The sequence below is a fragment of the Urocitellus parryii genome, chromosome 5 (assembly GCF_045843805.1).
Source record: "Urocitellus parryii isolate mUroPar1 chromosome 5, mUroPar1.hap1, whole genome shotgun sequence".
Lineage (NCBI taxonomy): Eukaryota > Metazoa > Chordata > Mammalia > Rodentia > Sciuridae > Urocitellus > Urocitellus parryii.
The window spans coordinates 143,941,883-143,963,621 of NC_135535.1; the positions used below are offsets into that span (position 1 = coordinate 143,941,883).

General features: G+C 33.1%; 2 protein-coding genes across 20 annotated transcripts in view; one reads left to right on the top strand and one right to left on the bottom strand.

Annotated features, from left to right (window-relative positions):
* The window catches only part of Pcdh15 (protocadherin related 15), a 716,528-nt gene that overhangs the window by 650,036 nt on the left and 44,753 nt on the right, over positions 1 to 21,739 (bottom strand). The gene's annotated exons all lie outside the window — the stretch shown is intronic.
* On the top strand, positions 19,842 to 20,423 carry LOC113177404 (transforming protein RhoA-like). Of its 3 annotated transcripts, none has more exons than XM_026381932.1 (2): positions 19,842 to 19,997; positions 20,250 to 20,423. In XM_026381932.1, the coding sequence occupies exons 1-2, from the start codon at positions 19,842 to 19,844 to the stop codon at positions 20,421 to 20,423; spliced, it is 330 nt and encodes a 109-aa protein (XP_026237717.1). The 3 variants fall into 3 exon arrangements, with proteins under 3 accessions (XP_026237717.1, XP_026237716.1, XP_026237715.1); XM_026381931.1 differs by having other exon boundaries at positions 19,842 to 19,970; positions 20,031 to 20,423; XM_026381930.1 differs by having other exon boundaries at positions 19,842 to 20,423.

Here is a 21,739-nt window from a genome sequence, read left to right on the forward strand (position 1 = left end):
AGAGGCAGGAAAGACAGAATGAGGCTCAGAAAGCAGACCCAAATATGTAAAGAAAACATTCAATTTTCTTGACTCTCTTATTATTCAGTGCCCTCTACTCTATACTTTGAAGATGGGCATGGAGGTCAGCAAACATGCAGTTTCTATTGACACTCATGTTGATAATTCAGGGTTATATTTGGAGATAATACAGAAGACAAAACTATCATGTCATGATTAATTGATTATAATTTAGTGGTTTCATAAACAAGTGTTGGCGAGGATGTGGGGGAAAAAGTACACTCATACACTGCTAGTGGGACTGCAAATTAGTGCAGCCAATATGGAAAGCAGTATGGAGATTCCTTGGAAAATTAGGAATGGAACCATCACTTGACCCAGCTATCCCTCTCCTCAGTCTATACTCAAAGGACTTAAAAACAGCATTCTACAGGGACAGAGTCACATCAATGTTTAAAGCAGCACAATTCACAATAGCTCAATTGTGGATCCAACCTAGATGCCCTTCAATAGATGAATGGATAAAAAAATGTGGCATTTATACACAATGGAATATTACTTAACAATAGAGAATAAAATCATGGCATTTGCAGGAAAATGGATAGAGTGGAAGGAGATAATGCTAAGTGAAGTTAGCCAATCTCTCAAAAATCAAATGCTGATTTTTTTTTTATAAGGAGGCTGATTCATAGTGGGGTAGGGACGGGGAGCATGGGAGGAATAGATGAACTTTAGATAGGGCAGAGGGGTGGGAAGGGAAGGAAGAGGAAATAGGGTTAGAAATGATAATGGAATGTAATGGTTAACATTATCTAAAGTACATGTATAATGACACGATTTGGTGTGAATATACTTTGTATATGACTAGAAATATGAAAGATTTTGCTCTACATGTGTTATATTAATTGTAATGCATTCCGCTGTTAAATATAAATTTTAAAAATAAGAAAATAATATAGTGGTTTCACTTCATTAACCAAGAAATCTCAAATTGTAGAGATAAAGTTGAATGTCACTTATTCCTATAATGGTTTCTTATCATACTCAATTTACTGGTTATGTCCCCTCCAGATGTCAATAAACAAATTAGATTGCATAGCCAGTCTGACAGTCTATGCCTAAGTCCCTTCCCCCAGCATCTGTCCTTATGCATAATTTCAGTGGGTGAAAGGATTAACTGACTTCCAGTCTTAATAACAGTAGCTCTTCCATAGAGCCTCCAGTAATTTACTCAACTAACCCAATGAGTCCTTCTAAAGAGCATGTCATAATTAAATTAAGCCAAAGTAAATTAAGATCAAATTTTACAACATTGATTGATGTATTACCCTGATTTATAAACACATTGGGAAGTTTTGTAATTGATCACCACAGTTTTCAACTTCTAGTGTATGTCAGAATTGTCTATGAAACCTTTACAAATATTGAGAATTTTTACCTTGAACTTCCTGAAGTCCTAGAATAAGCTAGGGCATATATTTCTTTTAAAATCTCTATTGGAAGTTTTTATGTCTGTTAAAGTCTGAGAACCACTAGTTTAGTGCATATAAGTGAAATGACTTGTTTTTTTTCTGGGTGATGTAATGCTGCCAATTATTTCTTTATAGTGAGTAACAAACCCTTGATTGGCAAAGAATTTGCTAATTATAACATTCTGATATTTGAAAATTGTACTTAACACTCTGTGTTGTATTGTAAAGGAGCTTTACCTGAACTGTTTACCTTATACAAAAATGCCAAACAAAATAATTTATGCAGATATTTTTCATGTATCATCCCAGATACTTAAGAAATAGCCTTCATGTATAAAAAATAACAACAACAACAATAATAATAATAATAAACACTGCAAATTGAAACCAAGAACCAAGAAACAATCTTATTTTGGTCTTCGAAACATGTTAATTGGTGTTAATTTTGTGGTCCAAAAGATGAATAGGTATAATAGGAATGAACATTTCCCTTGGCTGTTGAAAAACCAATGTAGAACAATTAAACTATTATATAAGAACTAATAAAACCTATTTTTAAATCCTATTTAAGCCAAATCCTGTCCAATACAAACTTGGAATGAGATAAATGATTTAGAAGTGCTTAAATCAGAATAACTGGCATCAAAAGTTTAATGGCCATAATAAACATATTTGTGTAGTGAATTCCATGCCTATTATAGAGAATACATTGATTTACTTTCTGTTGACCAATGATCTTAATCAGGAAATAAACAAGAGTCTATAATTATTTGAAATTTTAATGATTTTTGATTCTGCCTCAAGTACAAGCTTTTCAAATAAGTAGCCACCAAAATCCATGCCAAGAAGTTAGTAAATCTACATAAAATCAATTTGTATCATTTTTAATTTCAAAGAGCTACATATTACAATTTGTACAATTTCTACAAGTACCACAGTACTTGCAAAAACTCTCATCATCATAATTATGAGCCTAGAGAAGACCTGGCTCAGAACCAGCTCTTATTTGGAAGTAGTCAGAAGTGCCTTCTTCAAGCTTTTCCATGTGGCATAAATGACTTGAACTATAATAGATATAGATTTCTTTGAAGAAGAAGAATACATTACCACTCATATTTTTATGAATTATTTATACAGGTGAATCAACAAAAATGTTCCACTGTGCAATATGTTTTGGCACTACACTGGTTATACCCATACAAATGTATGGGTATAATGACTTTGAAATTGTAAGGTTATTTAAATTTATTTTAACTGATATATAGAAACATAAATATTGTAAATATTTATGGGAGTACCATGCAATATCTTTTTTTTAATGACATGAAATAAGTTAGTGATTTTTTTTCACTTTTTAATATCTGATAGTAGAATGTATTTTGACATATTATACATGAGTGTAACTTCTCCTTATTCTGGTTGTACCTGATGTAGAATTACATTGGTCATGTAATCATATACGCACATAGTCTGGTAGTCTGATTCATTCTACTATCTTTCCTATTCCCATCTCACTTTCCCTTCATTCTCCTTTGTCTAATCCAAAGTACTTCTATTCAATAGAAGTAAATAAAGTTAACTCTTTTTCTGGGGGGGAGGGGGGCAATTCCCAGCCCTTTCTGTGTTTTATTTTGAGACAGGGTCTCACTAAATTGCTTAGGCCTCCCTAAGTTGCTGAGGCTGGCCTCAAATTCACAATCCTCCTCTTCATTCTCTCTAGTGGCTGGGGTAACAGACATTGACCACTGCAACAGGCAAAATGAGCTTTTATTGTCAATAAACATGCAACATAACCAAAGAGGCAAATATCAGAAACTAGGGGGCAGCACATATGCTCCCAAATATATCAAATTGTGTCTGCCGGCTCCTGAGGCTAGTTTTGCTGCTATTGCATTAGATTGTACAGTCTAGGCTTCTATTATGCAGTTTAAAATATTTTAACTGCTCTTGTAATATAATGAAAATAATTATAGTATTGCTGATCTTCTTGAAAAATATAGGAGAAAATCATACAAAACAAAACAAACCTCTTAACACCTATTCCAGTCATTTCAGCATAGGTACCAAGGGATTTTTGACCTATATAGCAGTCACACTTTTCCATAAACTTGGTTTGGTAGTATGAAAATACTAAGCAACAATTATGGCATAAAATGAATTTAGAGCTGAATTAAGTGCTCTAAATATTTTTTAAAAAAATAATAACTAGGTGCAAATACTCATGATCTCACTTATGCATGATGTACACTGTGTTTCTTATAAGTGCATCATGAACATCTAAGACATAAAGAAAAAGGGGAAATGTATAGTGTCATTCATACAATTTGATCAAAATACAGAAAAATACATTTGAAAAACAAATGTAAAATTATTTTATTTTGAGCTACTCCCTGCTTAGAAAGAGAAATGTTCAAGAAAATTTTTTTGAATTGTCTATTAAAAGAAACTGATTGGTTGTTTTTCATTTATGGTTTTGCCTCAGAAAATAAATAAACAACAACAAAAGTTCTAATAAATGAAGGTACATTGTTTCTGTGACCCTAAGTTCTTATTCGCAACTGACCCATATCTCCATATAACCTGAGTATAGTTTTTTGAAGCTTAACTTAGGAAAGTGAGTACAATCACCTGGATAATGTGACTTAAATAAAATATCTTTAAACTTCACAAATTCACATATTTTTTCTTTTTGGTGTTGTGCTAGGGGTTAAACCAGGGCCTTATGCATGCTAGGCAATCCCAGCTATAAGCTTTATAAATTTATGAAAACCTAGAATTAAATGCATCTCCAGAAATTTAATCTCATTCTTAGAACTATTAATTAATTCAATGCATATTTATTGAGCCCATTATGAATAAAATTTTTGAAAAAACCCCGACTTTCTTAAATTTATATTTGAACATGATCTAAACATTGAAATGCTTTGAGAGTAATTTTCACTGCCATAATTTTTTCTCTATTTTTTATCTTACTTTTTTCTAATATTTTCAATTGTTTTGAAAATTAGAGGTAATAAAATAAATAAATAAAGTCAAATAGACTACAACATACTTAAGTAGTGCACTTATGTTAAAAATACATAAATTAATATTTTGCAAGATGATATTGAAAGATTCATAGTTTGATATTAAGACTTTTTTAGTCTTGAGTCCTTGGAATAAAATAAACACAACTAAAACTAGAACAGAAATTTCTCCAAAAGATTTATCAAGGTCTATTTATATCCATGAAGTATTTCAACATTGTTTTTTAAAGAAAAATGTATTCTTCTTATAAAAATCAGGATCTTTGACAATATTGTGAAATCTAATATCTAAATTTTGAAATTAGGTAAATTCATAGACGGATATTAGCTGGGAAGGTATAAGGAGTTTATAATTGAAAATTGTATCTCTATGTTCTATTAAAAAGTATTTTTTTCATTTTAGATATAAGGAGATAACAATCTAGCAAGCAGTAGTTTTGTTATGAAATAGGCAAAAAAATTACTTGTATAATTATACTTTTATCTTTGCTTTCTAAAGACTTGAAATTAGGGTATTCTTGCTTATATTCATATAATGTTATTTACATATGTAATTGACTTTGTCTGGGTTCTGTCATTTGTTCCATGGGGGATTAAAATGTTTATCTATATATGATGCGCTACGTTAACCTAAGCATTAATAACATATTCATATACACATTCATAGAGATGATTGGATAAACAATACACCACAAAAATACTTAACTTATTATGTGTAGTGTTTTCCAACTGCCCATAATTTTCTACAATATTGCACTATTTACATCATTTGTTAATCATTTCTTAAAAAGTTTTTTTCTTTTCAAAAATATAAATACTTTCACTCAACATTTATAAAGAATAAGATTTATTAATATATAGTTTTATACTTTTCATCTCAATCACAAAAGTAACTACTTCCACTTCCATAAATATTATTAAATTCCATTTGATCATTTGATTATTTCACTGAGTCTGTGATTAGAGAGAGGTGAACATACAGTGACCTCACATGTGAAGTGAGGGAATGACATGCTGACCAGGGTATAATCAAAAAAACCACTTTGTCTATGGAAATGGATGGAGACCCTCATTGTTACACAAAATTACATATAAGAGTTTGTGAGGGGAAAGGGGAAAAAAAACAAGGGAGAGAATTAAACAACAGCAGATGGGGTAGAGAGGGAAAATGAGAGGGAAGGGGAGGGGGGATAATAGGGGATAGGAAAGGTAGCAAAATACAACAGTCATTAATATGGTATTATGTAAAAATGTGGATGTGTAACCGATGTGATTCTGCAACTTGTATTTGGGGTAAAAAATGGGAGTTCATAACCCACTTGAATCAAGTGTATGGAAGATGATATGTCATGAGCTCTGTAATGTTTTGAACAACCAATAAAAAAAAATACGTAAACTCTTTTCATCATGCTTTTTCTTATGGTAAAAATACATGTGTATCCCCCTAAAACATATGTATTTCTATTTACTATTTTAGAAAAAATCAAATGGAGAAAATGCAGGTCCAATAGCAGCCAATAAGAAAGAGAACATCACTGGTACCTTAGAGTCTCTTGCATACCTTTTCCTACACTCTCCTGAATTTCTTGCTGCTTATTATTTGCTGTCGTTGACAGATATGCTGTAATGTATGTCTCCCTAAATAATACATAGAGAAGATTTGCCTTTATTGACCTTATAGAGATGAAATCACACATATGATAGATGAAACAGATCAAATTTCTGAGATATAATGAGAGCAACTATGAACAGAGCAGGGAGGAAGAGCAGGAAGAAAAGATTAACATTAAACAGAGAAATGAGAAGGGAGGGAAAGGGAGAGAAAAGGGAAATTGCATGGAAATGAAGGGAGACCCTCATTGCTATATAAAATTACACATAAGAGATTGTGAGGGGAATGGGAAAATAAACAAGGAGAGAAAGTAATTACAGTAGATGGGGTAGAGAGAGAAGATGGGAGGGGAGGGGTGGGGGGATAGTAGGGGATAGGAAAGGTAGCAGAATACAACAATTACTAATTAGGCATTATGTAAAATTGTGGATGTGTAACCGACGTGATTCTGCAATCTGCATTTGGGGTAAAATTGGGAGTTCATAACCCACTTCAATCTAATGTATGAAATATGATATGTCAAGAGCTTTGTAATGTTGTGAACAACCAATAAAAAAATAAAAAATATAAAACCCAGCATTCTATTTCTGAAAAAAAAATTCTGAGATGAAATATTTGATGCATTCAATTAAAAACTTGATTCAATGAGTTTAATATGTGGATTATTCTGCTAAACAATTGAGAAATTTAAAGATTTTCTAGTGTTTCTTTCGTTTATTTTTACTTGTGCTACTTGGGTAATTGCTCTTTTATCCATTTTACTTTACTAAGTGTAGGACTTGTTGATGTTGACTTTTCTCATTGAGGTCAAAATTAAAGACACCGCTAAGCAAGGCTGAAGGATTGGATATGTAGACAATACTAAAAAGAACATAAGGAAAGTTATATACTAATAAGGATATTATAATTGGCATATGCTCTTATTGTTTGACCTACAGATGGGAAGGGACACGTAGAACTATACACTAAAGTTATTCAAGCATATGGCATTTCCAAAATGCAAACATACATTAGTTGAGATCATCAGCTCTTAAGTTCTGCCAAAAAGAAATCTTCATATGCTAATCAACCACATCACTTGCTTAAATTGCAAACCTCATTTACAAGTCTGGAAGGAAAAGGGCTTGATTTTGTTTTCTGCTATCATAGTGGAAATGTGTGAAAATAGACTCTCTAAAGTACATTCAACACCTGCATAAAACCCTTCAAATGTAGATCTATTTAGCTACAAACTGTTTACTTGAAGTGAAAATGGCATACACACATACACACACACACACACACACACACACATACACACACACAAAACCCTATTGCCTAAATGCACAAATTTTATCATTTAAAATGAAATACAGGGGCTGGGGATGTGGCTCAAGCGGTAGCGCGCTCGCCTGGCATGCGTGCGGCCCGGGTTCGATACTCAGCACCACATACCAACAAAGATGTTGTGTCTGCCAAAAACTAAAAAATAAATATTAAAAATATTAAAAAATAAAAAAAAATAAAAAAAATAAAATAAAATGAAATACAGAAATAAAAGGTTAAAAGGGAAATATTTGATCTGAAAATAGAAATAATTTCTTTATTTAGGGTATAAAATTAGAAAATTAAAACAATAAAGATACACAAATTTCAGAATCAAGAAAAGGCTTCTGCTTTTAATGGTAGACTATATCAATCACCTCATTATTACACAAGAAATGATTATTTTAAAAACAAACTTGCTTCTGATAAAAAGGTTGTAAAAACTAGATATATATCTAAAAACTATATATATAGTTTCCCTGGAAGAAAGTGCCTGCTCTAAAGGTTTATTTAAATAAACAACTTAGTGTGCACTCAACCACAAGCTGAACTTCTTTAATTGAGATATCAATCCTGTGAGAATTTCCAGTACTTCATTTTGGTATTTCAAAATAGCAGTTTTCTATAAACTATCAATTCCCTTAATAAAAATGCCAAAATTCCCAGTTTCTTTAGGAAGCTGAATATTTTAAAAATTAGCTTTTCTTAAAGTTTTGAATAAAATTTCTCATCAATCTGTTCTTCATTAAATGGCTTACCCCCTACTTAGAATAAGAAGAGATTTGTTGCAATGATTAAAGCTAACTCTCAGAGAAGTTGTTAATAACCAGAATAAGAAAAACACTGTTTTTTGACAGTTGTAGATCAACCAATAGCTTCATTCTCTTTTTATCAGTACCATCAGTCCTTTGAGCAATATGTAATTTTTTAAAAGAAGTTTTAAAATCTGGTGGGACTAATCATGTCCAATTGCTAGCCAGTGTTTTCCCACCCACTGGTACTATTAGCTTAAGAGATAACACTACAGATAAGAACCACAATCAACTTCAGCAGGTTCCCAGAGGCAAACTCTTGCTTTTTAGCTGATTAGCCTCATTCATTTATGTCTTCTTAATTGTTCGTGTGCTAAAGCTCATTAAAAGAAAAATAATATTGCTTTCCTGTGGGTAGGGCACTTGAGATTTGAAAAATAGACACTTCATCTTCTGCCTCAAAGGTACAAGTGAGTTAATCTGATGGTATCTAGAAAAGCTCAATTGATTTGGGCAGATAGTCCTGCCCCCAAAAAGGCTTAAAAATAACCTATTAAATCAAGTCAGAAAATAAATGACCCCCATTTTTTTTCTTTCAGACTAATTTTCAGGAAAAATATACTCAGTATTGTACTATTTGATTATGCTCACACACATCATAAAATTTTCATTTTTTAAAAGAGCAATTATTACCACTTCATTATAAATTAGACAAATGGGAGGGAAAGGGTGATAAATCTTAAATTTTCCCGGGAAATAAATGTTGACAGGTTAAGAGAAATTATGTGTCCTCAGTTCAATTTATTTATCAGTTGTTCCAATAGAGGAGAAATTAATGTTCATTCATTTAAAAATAGCTTCGTCCCAAACTCAGAAATTCGAGGGGAGTATGCTTTCTTTCATCTGGGAAATATAGAGAAGAAAAGGGAAAAGAAAGTTTGTATGGGGTGATCCTATGAAACTCAAGTAAAGCAGAGGAAAGTAAAAGGAGATCAGTAAAGCAGAGGAAAGGGACAATGAGAAAGAAAGAAAGGAGGGAAAGGAAAATAACGAAAATGACATTAACCAAATTGTATTGTTGCATTCTGTGCCACAATCCCACCATTACATTCAACTCTAATGCATCAATAAAAAAAATATTTAAAAAAGAACTTGATTGGTAATATGTTCTAGCCTTAGGCTAAGTACTAAGAGTACAGAAATATCTGACTTCCAGAGGCTTATGATCTTGTGGTGTAGAAAAATAATCCATCAGTTCTTAGAGACAGGAGAGTTAGAAACAAGCCCCTTGGTGGTAACAAAAAAAAAAAAAAAAAAAAAAAATTAGTTGCAAAATGTGCAGTCAAACATCTTCCAGGCTGGACTGCTGTTGAGAGCCATCCATGGGCTCTGTGTGTACTGTGTTGCACATCATAGCCTAGTGAATAGGATAATCTGGTGTCTAAACTTCCAATGGACATTTCCTCTGGTTGACTGCCCAGAGATATTGTGAACTTGTATTCTACGCTAATATGTCCTACATGGCACCGGAAATGGGCTGACCTGCTGGGTGTACCTGCCAAGATGCCAATCAACCTGCTGACTGACTGCAAGACATCACTAATCGAGACTTCACTGCTGAAACCTTATCCCTCCTTTGAGGTACCCCCTTAAATAAACCATAGGAGCCATTTTCTAATGGTCTAGCTCCAACTCCTGTGTGGACTGAACTATCAGGTCTCCATCTTTAAAACTATCCTTTGTGACTCTTTGTCTTTTGTTCTTTGCTAATTATTCTAGACTTTAATTTCTTAGGTGGCTTATGCCCTTCTTGGCAGGAAGAAGAACCCCCTAAGGAGGTGCTAGCTGCCTCACCATAGACTGCTGCTTTATTTGTCACTGGAATGAGCAAGAAGGAGGAGCAGTGGGACTTCCCCCCAGAACTCTGCTTTTGTTCTCTTCAGCCCTGGGGAGCTAGTGAATCATTGCTAGGCCAGATCCCAGAAATGACAAAGTTAGAAACCAGACTTTAGCAGCTGGATAAGGTGGGGTGCTGAATTTATATTCTATCTTTGTCCTTGGAGAATCTGAAAATTCAGTTTATCATGTTTATCACTGAAACTAACTGATGTGGGCAGTGGGTGGAGAAGCAATGAGAGAATCTGTATTTTTGAGAATTTATTTTTAACATACACTTTGCAGGAGCTGGTCAGAGTGGTGCTAATTTTAATTCCTGACAGGTAAAAACTGCTGCCCCCAAATAACTCTCATGAATGAAGACAGAGGAAGATAAACTAAGGACTCTAAAAGCAACTACCAGAAATTCTTCATAGAAAACAAAATTATACTTGCTTTTAAGATACAGGAGAATAATTACAACTCTCTTGGGCAGTCCTCATATACTGCTTAGAAATGCTTTTCTAGTCAGGATCTCTCTAGTTATCAAGGAGGCAGAATGAAATTAAAGAAACTAAAAGTTTTCAACCCGCATTCTGCCTTAGAAATGGAAGCAATAGTTCAGAATTAAGATTGTAGTGAACAAAGTATTGTCCAATTCCAGAAAAATGAGGATTGTCCTCAAGTATAATAATCAATGAAGATATTAAAAATGTGTAGGGTATAAGTACGTAGGGGTAACAGAAATCAGAGAAGTAGCAAAATCATGTTAAGACTTGTTCTGAAAGGACATGAAAGTGAACATGGATTGGTAAAAAGATGTTCAAAATTCATGGCAAATTCACCCTGAGGCCATTAGACACAAAGGATAGTAGAATTACAATGTGTAAACAAATTGCAAGATCATATTCTTCCCCATTAATATGTTCAATTTTTATGTATCAGTTAAAATGAATTTAATTAAAAAATAATTCCTAAGGGAAGGATGAGCGAGGAACAGATTTATGCATGAATGGCCTTAAAAATCTCTGTCTTATGTTTCATACAGTCTGATGAGTCTAAACCTTTTCATGAATAATTCCTGAGTGTTTTCAACCTAAAGCCAAATGAATGGCAGTAGCAAATACCTTTAAAAAGAGTGAATTTAAAAAAGAAGAAAAAAATACCAATCTGAGGTAACAAGAAAGATTTATTAAGATCAGTAAGAGGTCTTTTAGCTGTTGAGTGCTTTGCTATGCACTCATATTCACAAAAATAAATGTAGAGTGAAGATAAAAGTTGGGCACAGTGGCACAGGCCTGTAATTCCAGTAGCTCTGGAGGCTGAGGCAGGAGGATCACAAGTTCAAAGCCAGCCTCAGCAATTTAGCTAGGCCTATGAATCTTAGTGAGACCCTGCCTCAAAATAAAAATTTAAAAAAGGGCTGAGGATGTAGCTCAATGGTAAGCTTGCCTGGGTTAAATCCCTGGTCCCCTGCCCCCCCCCAAAAAAAATCCCTAAAATTGTGAAATGATGATAAAGTTTACATTTAATTAATATCTTTTACATGTGGCAAATTATGAAATATGATTCAAAATAATTGAATCAATCACAAGGTAATAGAATATAAAAATCTAATTTATGTGTACTGTATATGGTATGTATTGATAATAAGACATAATGCTATAAAATTTGTTTAAAATTTGTTTAAATATTGTTTAAATTTGTAAATTTGTTTAAATTTGATAATTTTAGAGGGTTCTGATCTGTCTGTAACTTCCAAACCCAATATATGATCGTCTATAATACTATTAAATATAAAAAAATATTGGGATAATGGTATAAATGGTATGGGAAGAAAAGATAGTGGGAAGCGTACATAAAATGCAGTTTCTTGCTCTCAGGGATCTCTCAGAACCTAGCATATATTTATTTTCTGCATATTATGCCAAATTGTCTACAAGCCAAATTATTCTAGTTTCAGGTTAACAGTATAAAATAACCTGTGGTCCTTAGCTTTAAATTGCCTTAGCATAAAAGCTACTGGTTCAGTAACAAAGTATACTGATCTAGAGGACAAGGGAGACTTTCAAATTCATATTAACTTACTGTATTTATTAGAATGAATATTATATCATCCAAGTCAATCAACAGTATCTTTTAAAAGTTCTTACTGTCTAGAAGAAATCCTTACAATCTGAGAAATAGGAATAGCAGTGGGTGAATTTATTGCTTCAAGGCTTACTGAGAGGTAAGACATTACTAACCATGCTTCTACCTCTGCCCTCTATAGTTTTCATTTGAGAGGCTTTGCCTATAAAATTGTGGTATTTGTGAGAAGACTTGTATAAATAATGAATTTATAAATATAAATTTTTAAACTTAAAATGCATTTCTTGGAGGGTCATGCATACCTCTGGCCTCTGGAGGGACTCTCTATGTAAAAGTTTTATACAAAATTTAAAAAAAAGAAAATTATTAAATTAAAAATATGATGTCATCTGGTTGGGTGATAGGAAGGCAGGCATTTAAGTCCTCTTAAAAATTCAACTTTCATGTGGAATTAAATTAAATATGTCCTATTTAGTTGTCCAGTCAAATATAACCATTTGTTTTCTATGATTATTTACCTCTAGGAGGGAAAAAAAGGTTGGAAGGAAGTGGGGAGGGAAGGAGGGATGGGGAAGAGAGATAAAGAAAGACTTAAATACTTAGGTAGAGATTTTGAAAGTGAATAATGTTTGGGAAATAAAAATGTATTCTGAAGTAATTTAGTCATACCCAAACTTTTAGACTCTGTACTTAATCCACAAGACTTATGTGAACAAAATATTATTTAGAAGCAAAATGAATGATAATCATGTATTACAAGCCCATGAATAATGTTAACCCCAAAGGTACAATAAATAGCTATTTTCTATGGGAAACAAAACATTCAAGGCAACAATTATTAACACTCTCACCACTGAACTTTAAGTACATTAAACATTAAAACATTTGGAAAGTATAAATGAATGCTTCTATTTTTCTTCATTTAAAAAAATGACAATTGTTGATAATGTCTGACCTGAAGGCAGGTATTCATTATAAGAGTCAAACATTGTAAAGTAAATTTCAAGTGTCACATATTCTACATAAATTACTGAGGAGTTACAAGTAGGCTCATAAACGTGCACACAAGCAGAGAGATATTTCTTAGGGAAAAATTATATGTTGAAGACATTCCACATGAATGTCCTAGGAAAAGGCATTTGTGGCATACTGTTCCATTACCTATGCTTCATAAAGAATGCAGCTTTCTAATTTAATTTAGCTGTGAACAGATTTCTTAGCAGCATAGTTTGTATTTTGAGAACATCTCGTAAGAATCATAGCTTGCAATGTATGGCAGTTCAGTGAAGAATAATCTGTAAACAAAATCTCCATCTATCAACAAAGGCCATTAAAGACCATAAAATAACCCATCCTTGACTGATTAATGCTGCTACTGAAAGGAATTTCAAGCCATTAACATCCAGAAAATATACTGCGGCTGTGGTTGCATTTATTATATAAATTACATAGTTATGTGTGTTGGTATAGAGCAATGTTTTCTTAACCACCTCCCCACCCACATTAATTTAACATTTTTATAAAAAAGACATTCTGAAGAACACTGCATACCAACAGAAAGTAAATAACTCTATTTGCTCCCCAGAGGAAATGTGTGTGAAGGCAGGACTATTTATAATATATTAGGTGGCTAAATATTGGCTTAACACTTCTTATGTGTAACTCTATTATTTGCATATATTTATGCCACTAAAATAATTTCTCTAAATGTTGTAAAAATAACATTTTGTATATTTTAGTAGTTCTATCAATGATACTGAGGCAGTTTCATGGGAAAAACAGGCACTGGAAAATGTTAGTTGCTATTTTTCATCCTTTTCTACCAGTTATATTGTCACTGACTCCTCCTCTTAGGTTTATGAATAACACCTCATCAGATCACAGCATTATAGAGTGAAGAGGCTTCATTCATCCTGATTATTTAAAAAACTTTTGTTTATAAATACTATGTATCAACTCTTGAGCCCTGAAAACTACTGGCTTTTATTTGTCTAATGGCCTTAATTCTATAATATGTCTTTAATATACCTCATATTTCAAAAATATTTTGAGTCTTGATGCAAGACACTATCTAAACATTTAAACTAGATTATCTCATTCTACCTATGATATAGGTAGGTATTAAGCATTTTACAGTAGAAAAACTCAGATTCAGGAGGTTAACTGTATCTTCTAAGGTCTCATCAACAATTATTATACACTGTTCTATTTACATTTTTTCATTGCCTTTATCCTTTCTCTGTTAAACATTCTGGCCTATCCTAATTATCAATCAATAATTATCAATTATCAATTATTTTTCTGCTGAGTACAATTCTGTTTTGCTGTACTATTTCTTTGGTATAACTTAGGTATAAAGAAGATAATAATAAGAAGAAGAATGAGAGACATGGAATCCAGGGGGAAGTCTTTCCTGAAGATTTGAAGAGAATGAGTTAGGAAATCAGCTTTTGTATCTGAAGCCAAATAATGGTCGACAAATGAAACAGGTATACATTAGGACAATGGATTTGCTTGTAATTTTTTAGTCTGTTGGTGTTATTGCTATTGTGATTATATATGTGTGTGTATATATATATATATATATATATATATATATATATATATAGAGAGAGAGAGAGAGAGAGAGAGAGACACTATACAACACAACACTTCTCTAGTTTGGAACAATATCATTTCTATAGATTTTTTAAAATATCAAAAGTAAAACTGAAATAGGACATGGAGTACTAGATGATGCAGCATAAAAACCTATGTAAATATATTCTATGAGTTAGAATAAAGCATTTATATTAAAAAACAAAGTGGAATAAAAAATTAGAAAAGAAATCAGTAAGCAATATTTGGCAACACACACATACACAAGTGTACACACACAAATACGTGTACACTAGAACTATGTATAAAATTATAGCTACATACCAGTATAGTAGAAAATCTTGAAATATTTTAAATGTGACAATAATAATCCTGAGGTAACACAAAGGTAGAGGAGCTGAGAGGTCAGAAAAGTTCTAATGTTGAATCATTTAGGTCTATCATGATGCCCTGCCAGGACCAAATCTATAATATTTTGCTTTTTCTAAGAAGTTGTAAAATAGGTAATATATGCAAAATCCAGTGGAAATGTTGAAAACTTCATTTTTAAAGGATTATTTTTAAGGCAATATTGCTCTTTAAAGGAATGTTAATAGCTTAAAAATTAATGCTTTTTGAAAGTTAAGAATTTTATCTTTTTGAAATTTTGAAGTAACTTGAATTGAAATAATTTTAATGTTCAAAATAACCACTAACCTATGATTTTAAATTAACATTTATTTGCACTAACTGACCTAAACAATAAAGGCTTCAAGGAAGTAAGTGCAGATGAGTACTTGGTCACTGCAAATAAAGGTCTTGTCAGGGAACTGTTGTCATTCCTGAACCTTCTCCTTACACTTTCTTAACTCTTCCATGCTTGTCTACTAATTTCCCCACCTGGAGGCAGGAACTGGGTTTAGGATCAAAGAGTCCACCTTTCCATTCTGAGTTCTGCTTGTTACTGCCTCTTCCTTGTAACTTTGTTTTCTCATCATAAAGAACAAAGATAGTGTCTATCTAAGAACTGCAGTGAAAATAAAATGAGGTAATGTGCAGGATTTTCTTAGTTTAGTGCCTAACATATAATAAATATTCAGTAAATGATTATTATTTTCTCTGTTTCTCATTTGGGCTTGCATTTTAACTCATTTACTTTTCATAGAGTGCTGAGTGAGTATTTATTCATTCACACAATGTATTCTAAATGTTCATCATGCTTGTTAAACATTAAAAGCACAGTGGAAAGTAGCATATTATCTAAAAGAATAAACATCAATTTAGTGATGGATTACATAATGAGAATTAACTTAGAATAAACATTCACTACAAAAGTACTTAAGTGATAAGAATTGAGTATATATGGTAGAAGATGGGAAGGTTGATTTCTATCAGAAACCATATGGCTGGAGTCTGTTGGGACTTGAGATAAATCTCTTGTACTAGATATGAAGTGCCATAGAGGAGTATGTTCAATAGATTCCACTCTGAGTTTCTTTTAACACCTCCCTCCACTGAAAAGAAAAAAAAAGGGATCATATGGAAAGAGAAAAACATTTTAACGACAATCTAAAGGACAACAGAATAATAAAATAATTTGAATTGTATAATTTATAATGTTGATAAAAATCTGAAAAGCAATCATATTAATCAGTGAAACACACATATGTGAATTTATTCTAAGTCAATTACTTTACATTTAGCTTGGTGCTTAGGATACAGGCATGAATAAGACATCATTTATATCTGCACAAAGACCATGGATTTTCATTTTAATCATAGAGACAAAAATCAAATAAATGAGGGATTGCAGAATCACATACCTACAAATAACAAAGTGTGTGAATCATTTTAGGTTTTTTAAATAAATGCATAAAATATTATCCCTTTTGTAAAGATTGCTCCCTCATTTATACTGAAGCATACAATTTTGTAATCTCTGACTTTCTATATAAATATGATTATAGAAAATAATTTCTCAAAAATAAAACTATTCCCATTGAGAAATGGTCATGTACACTTGAACATGCTCCTGATGTCAGTGAGATTACTGAGAGAGGTAGAGATGATGATAAACTAAAATTATCATACTTTATCTAAATCAGATAAATCTACCCAGAAATCCAGAACTTATACAAGTCTAGGTTCAAATTTATAAATTTATTTCATATTTTTCAGGTAAGATATATATTTAGCTAGAAACAGTGGCAAAGGCCTGTAATCCCAGCAACTAGGGAGGCTGACACAGGAGGATTGAAAGTTCAAAGCCAGCCTCAGCAACTTAGCAAGGCCCTAAACAAATTAGCAAATTAGCAAGATCCTGTCTCAATCAATCAATCAATCAATAAATAAAAATTTTTAAAAGTGGGGGCTGGGCTCAGTGGTTAAGCATCCCTAGATTCAATCCCTGGTTCAAAATAAATAAATAGATAGATAGATAGATAGATAGATAGATAGATAAATGAAAATCTAGATTTTTAATATGCAAAGGCTACAATGGAAGTTTCAATTCAAATATAGCAAATATCTAAAAAAATAAAAATTAAATTAAAAATTCAATACTATGTCTGTGGTGGAATCATCCTTCAGTTTCCCAGTGTTTGCTCCTATGTTAAAGGAATTATGACACAAAAGAAAAGCAGGAAGGACAGCTCTGTTGGACTACAGAAAGTCTGAAAGTAAAGAAAGAACACTGAAACAAACTCTCCTTAAATTGTCCATGAAAGTTAGATCAGAAATAAAGAAAATATTCCTAGATGGATAAATTTATGTGAAATCATAGAATTGTTCTCTTGGAGACCTTGAATTTTGCTGTGCTTATGTTTCTTGAAATGAAGACTTTTCAAGTATATTTTGTTTATCAGCATATGTTTTCTGGACTTATAGTACTGTAATCACCTGGGGTGCTTGATAAAATTCATGTTCCAGTAAATCAAATATTTTTGGTTGAATGCAGTAATCCAAATTTTTAAATAAATGCCTCTAATTAATTTTAATGTAATATTTAGCTAGGAACAGTGGCATAGGCCTTTAATCCCAGCAACTAGGGAGACTAAGGCAGGAGGATTGAAAGTTCAAAGTACATGTTGAGAATTATACCGGTGAATTTACAGCAATTCAGGACCCTTTCTTAGTGAGAAACCTTGAGCTGCACTTAAAAGTTATAGGAACCTCCAGGGACTAGAACTCATGAGATCTATATTTATACCAAATTTATCTAGGTGATATTAATATGTGTTCAGATATATTAATACTATATTATATTGCTTTAAACTATTTAATTTATAATTTTTATCCCCATTTTTACTACTAATACTTGAAAATTTGAAAATATATCAGTTTTTTTAAATGGTATTTCAAGCCCTATAAAGAGCTAGTCTTTAAACTTGTTTAAATCCAGCAGGAAAATAGAATTTTGTAAGCCATTATATTACATTAAGTCATATAAGTACATATAGTACATATAAGTCATTATAGTACATTCATATTTATAATAAATTTCATTTCCTCTTTAAAACATGAATATTTGATAAAAATCATGAATGATCTAAGATTATAGCTGAGATTACTTCCAGTGAGATGGTCACTTATCAAATCATGGATAAAATATCAGATTTTCAAAATGATATAGTTAACAAGCTTTAATTACCTAACCTCTCTGGGACTCTTTCTTTGAATGATAGCAAAATCATATTTTAGAAATAGTCTTACTGAGGACTAATTAACTTAAGATGAAGAGAATATATACTTTCACTGTATGTATGGAATATGACTACATCATAGGGTCTCCCATACAGTAAGATTTTGTGAATTGCGTACGTGGATTTAAACTAAGTTAAAAAAAAAAAAAGGTAAGAAACCTATAGCATTGAGGAATAACAAAATCCATAACATTACTTCTCATGACTAAAGAACATAAAATAGACTGAACAGAAAAGACAGAGAATAAGAATAGGGAGGAGATGGGAGGTGCTGAGGAGTAGAAAGGCCATATATCATTCAAATAAGCTTCTGAAATGAGTTTTTGGCCCAAATATACTTTCAGTTTTCAGGAGGTATCAGAAGGATAGTAGTTTTACATTTTATATATGTATGTCCCAGTTTAACATGATCTGAAGTCCAATTTTCTGAAGAATGCTATGAGGAAAGGTAATATATATTTTGCTATCTCTAATTTCTTACAAGCAAATTATGCATATTGCCTAAACTCATGAATTGAGGTAGAAATGTATCCATCAAAATGACAAGATAGGCTTTTTTTTTTTTTTGGAGGAATGAACATACACATCCTTCCTTCCTAAGGGGATACTGGAGCCACAACAAAGTCCCCATCAATTTCTGCTCCTTCCTAATTTGATACATTTCCAATATACAAGCATTTTTGTGACTAATGAGTCTCGTGTTGGGATAGGCATTGTGAGGTAAAACCGTGGGAATGTTTTGAGTTAACTAATTCCTAACAATGATGGATAATTATGAAGCTATGATTGATAAGAAATCAACCTAGCTTGAATGATAAGAAAATGCAAGTAGCTTGCCTAACATTAAAGTCTGCTACAGAGAACAACTTAACAAATCAGAGCTACTACTATTATGATTACTATTTCATTAGTCATCTTTGAGTAAATAGACACACTGAACAACCTATATTTGTATTATCTACTTGAGCACGTGTGTCCGCACTCTGTTGTAGACTGGGAGAAATAATGAAAGGTATACATTATCTATTTCTACCATCAGAAGAAACGATTACGCTGAAATATCGTTCTAAGAGTAAATGTTAGTGAAATTTTCAAAAGATTGTTTTGCCAACATAATCTTCTCTAAAGCAACTGTAAGGCTTTCCCGCCGCCACCCGCCCTCCCTGGCTTGCGCTCACTGCCCCGCGCTCGCTGCCCCCTGCCCCCTTGCGGTCCCAGCCTGCTGCTGGCAGTTGGTCCTCTCTCATGAGTCAGCCGTTGCCTCTGGAGATAATCTGCCCGGTCTCTGACCTTGCGACTCATGGACAGGCGTTCTCTGAGCAAAGAGGCCAGACTCGAGTCACTGTCTGAACTTTTCATCTGGGAAATTCAAGGTATTTTCTACAACTTCTGTCACCTAGGCCACGCCTTTTGCAGAATATGTGTAAGCTATGGCTGCCATCAAGAAGAAGCTGGTGAGTGTTGGTGATGGAGCAAGTGGCAAGACGTGCTTGCTCATAGTTTTCAGCAAGGACCAGTTCCCAGAAGTATACGTGCCCACAGTGTTTGAGAACTATGTGGCAGATATCGAAGTGGATGGAAAGCAGGTGGAGTTGGCTTTGTGGGACACAGCTGGGCAGGAAGCGTATGATCGCCTGAGACCCCTCTCCTACCCAGACACTGATGTTATACTGATGTGTTTCTCCATCGACAATCCTGATAGTTTAGACAACATCATAAAAAAATGGACCCCAGAAGTCAAGCATTTCTGTCCCAGTGTACCCATCCTCCTGGTTGGGAATAAGAATGATCTTCGGAATGATGAGCACACAAGGCAGAAGTTAGCCAAGATGAAGCAGGAGCCAGTGAAACCTGAAGAAGGCAAAGATATGGCTAACGGGATTGGCGCCTTTGGGTACATGGAGTGCTCAGCAAAGATTAAAGACGGAGTGAGGGCAGTTTTTGAAATGGCCACAAGAGCTGCTCTGCAACCCAGATGTTGGAAGAAAAAACCTAAGTGCCTTGTCTTGTGAAACCTTGCTGCAAGTACAGCCCTCAAGCGATTCATTTTGAAGTGCATGATTAATCTTAGTGCATGATTACTGGCCTTTTTCATTTATCTATAATTTACCTAAGATTACAAACCAGAAGTCATCTTGCTACTGTTTAGAAGACTTAAGATTACAAATCAGAAGTCATCTTGCTACCATTTAGCTACTATTTAGAAGCCAACCATCATTATTAATGATGACCAACTCGCCTGTCCTGCCAGGGTCCTTCTGACACTGATCTAACAGCCCTCTCTTCACTCTACCTGACACGCCAGGACTAATTCAAGGAATGTTTAAACTTCTTGTTGCTTTCTAGAAAGAGAAATTGTAAATTGTTGTGAATTGGGCTATAACTACTTTACAACTAACATGTCCTGCCTATCATCTGTCAGCTGCAAGGAACACTGGTGACTCATCATGTCGGAGCTTTACTCCTCAGCAGATTTCATTGGCAGTGCTCTGGGTGGGCATCCAGTTTTTTGAAAATGTACTCATCTGGAAAAACCCAAATCCAAGCAGCTGTGGCAGAGTGACAGTTCTTCAGTTTCATGTTAGTTACCTTATAGTACTGTGTAATTAGTGCCACTTAATATATGTAACCAAAAATAAATATATTTATCCCAGAGTAGATGTAATACTTTTTTCTATAATTGGATCTCCTAATAATGATATTCATTATCCACAGAAAAGTGTTTTTTTTTAAAAGAAAGTGTATTTAGAAATAAATTCAGATGGAAATTTTTTAAAAAAATATACACAAAGACACACAGAGAAGGCTATTCATAAAGACGTAAGCAGCATACTCTTCTGTATGAAAATAAAAACATATCTATACCCCATGATGATATCAAAGTATGTTTTCATTAAATTATACATCTTTATTAAAAGGAAATTTTTCATATGAATTATTTCCTTTTTATTTTTGGTATATGCTCTTAATTATTATTCCTACTTTTTTATTATGCAATGCTTCCTTTTACTTAGGAAAAAAAAAGAAACCAAGAATTTATCTTCAGTATTTATAGTTAAGAGCCTAGAAATAGTTCACATGTTATCCTACAGGCTTAATCCAACATAAAAAGTAGTTATGGTAACAATTGAAAACCAGTCCCCCAGCTGTGGGTACTGGGCCACACCTGTAACTTCAGCTGCTCTAGGAGCCAAGGCAGGAGAATCACAAGGTCTAGGCTAGCCTACACAACTTTGCAAGACACTGACTCAAAAAAAAAAAAAAAAAAGCCCTGGAGATCTGGAGATGTATTTCAATAGAGCCCTTATTTGGCATGTGTGATGTACTG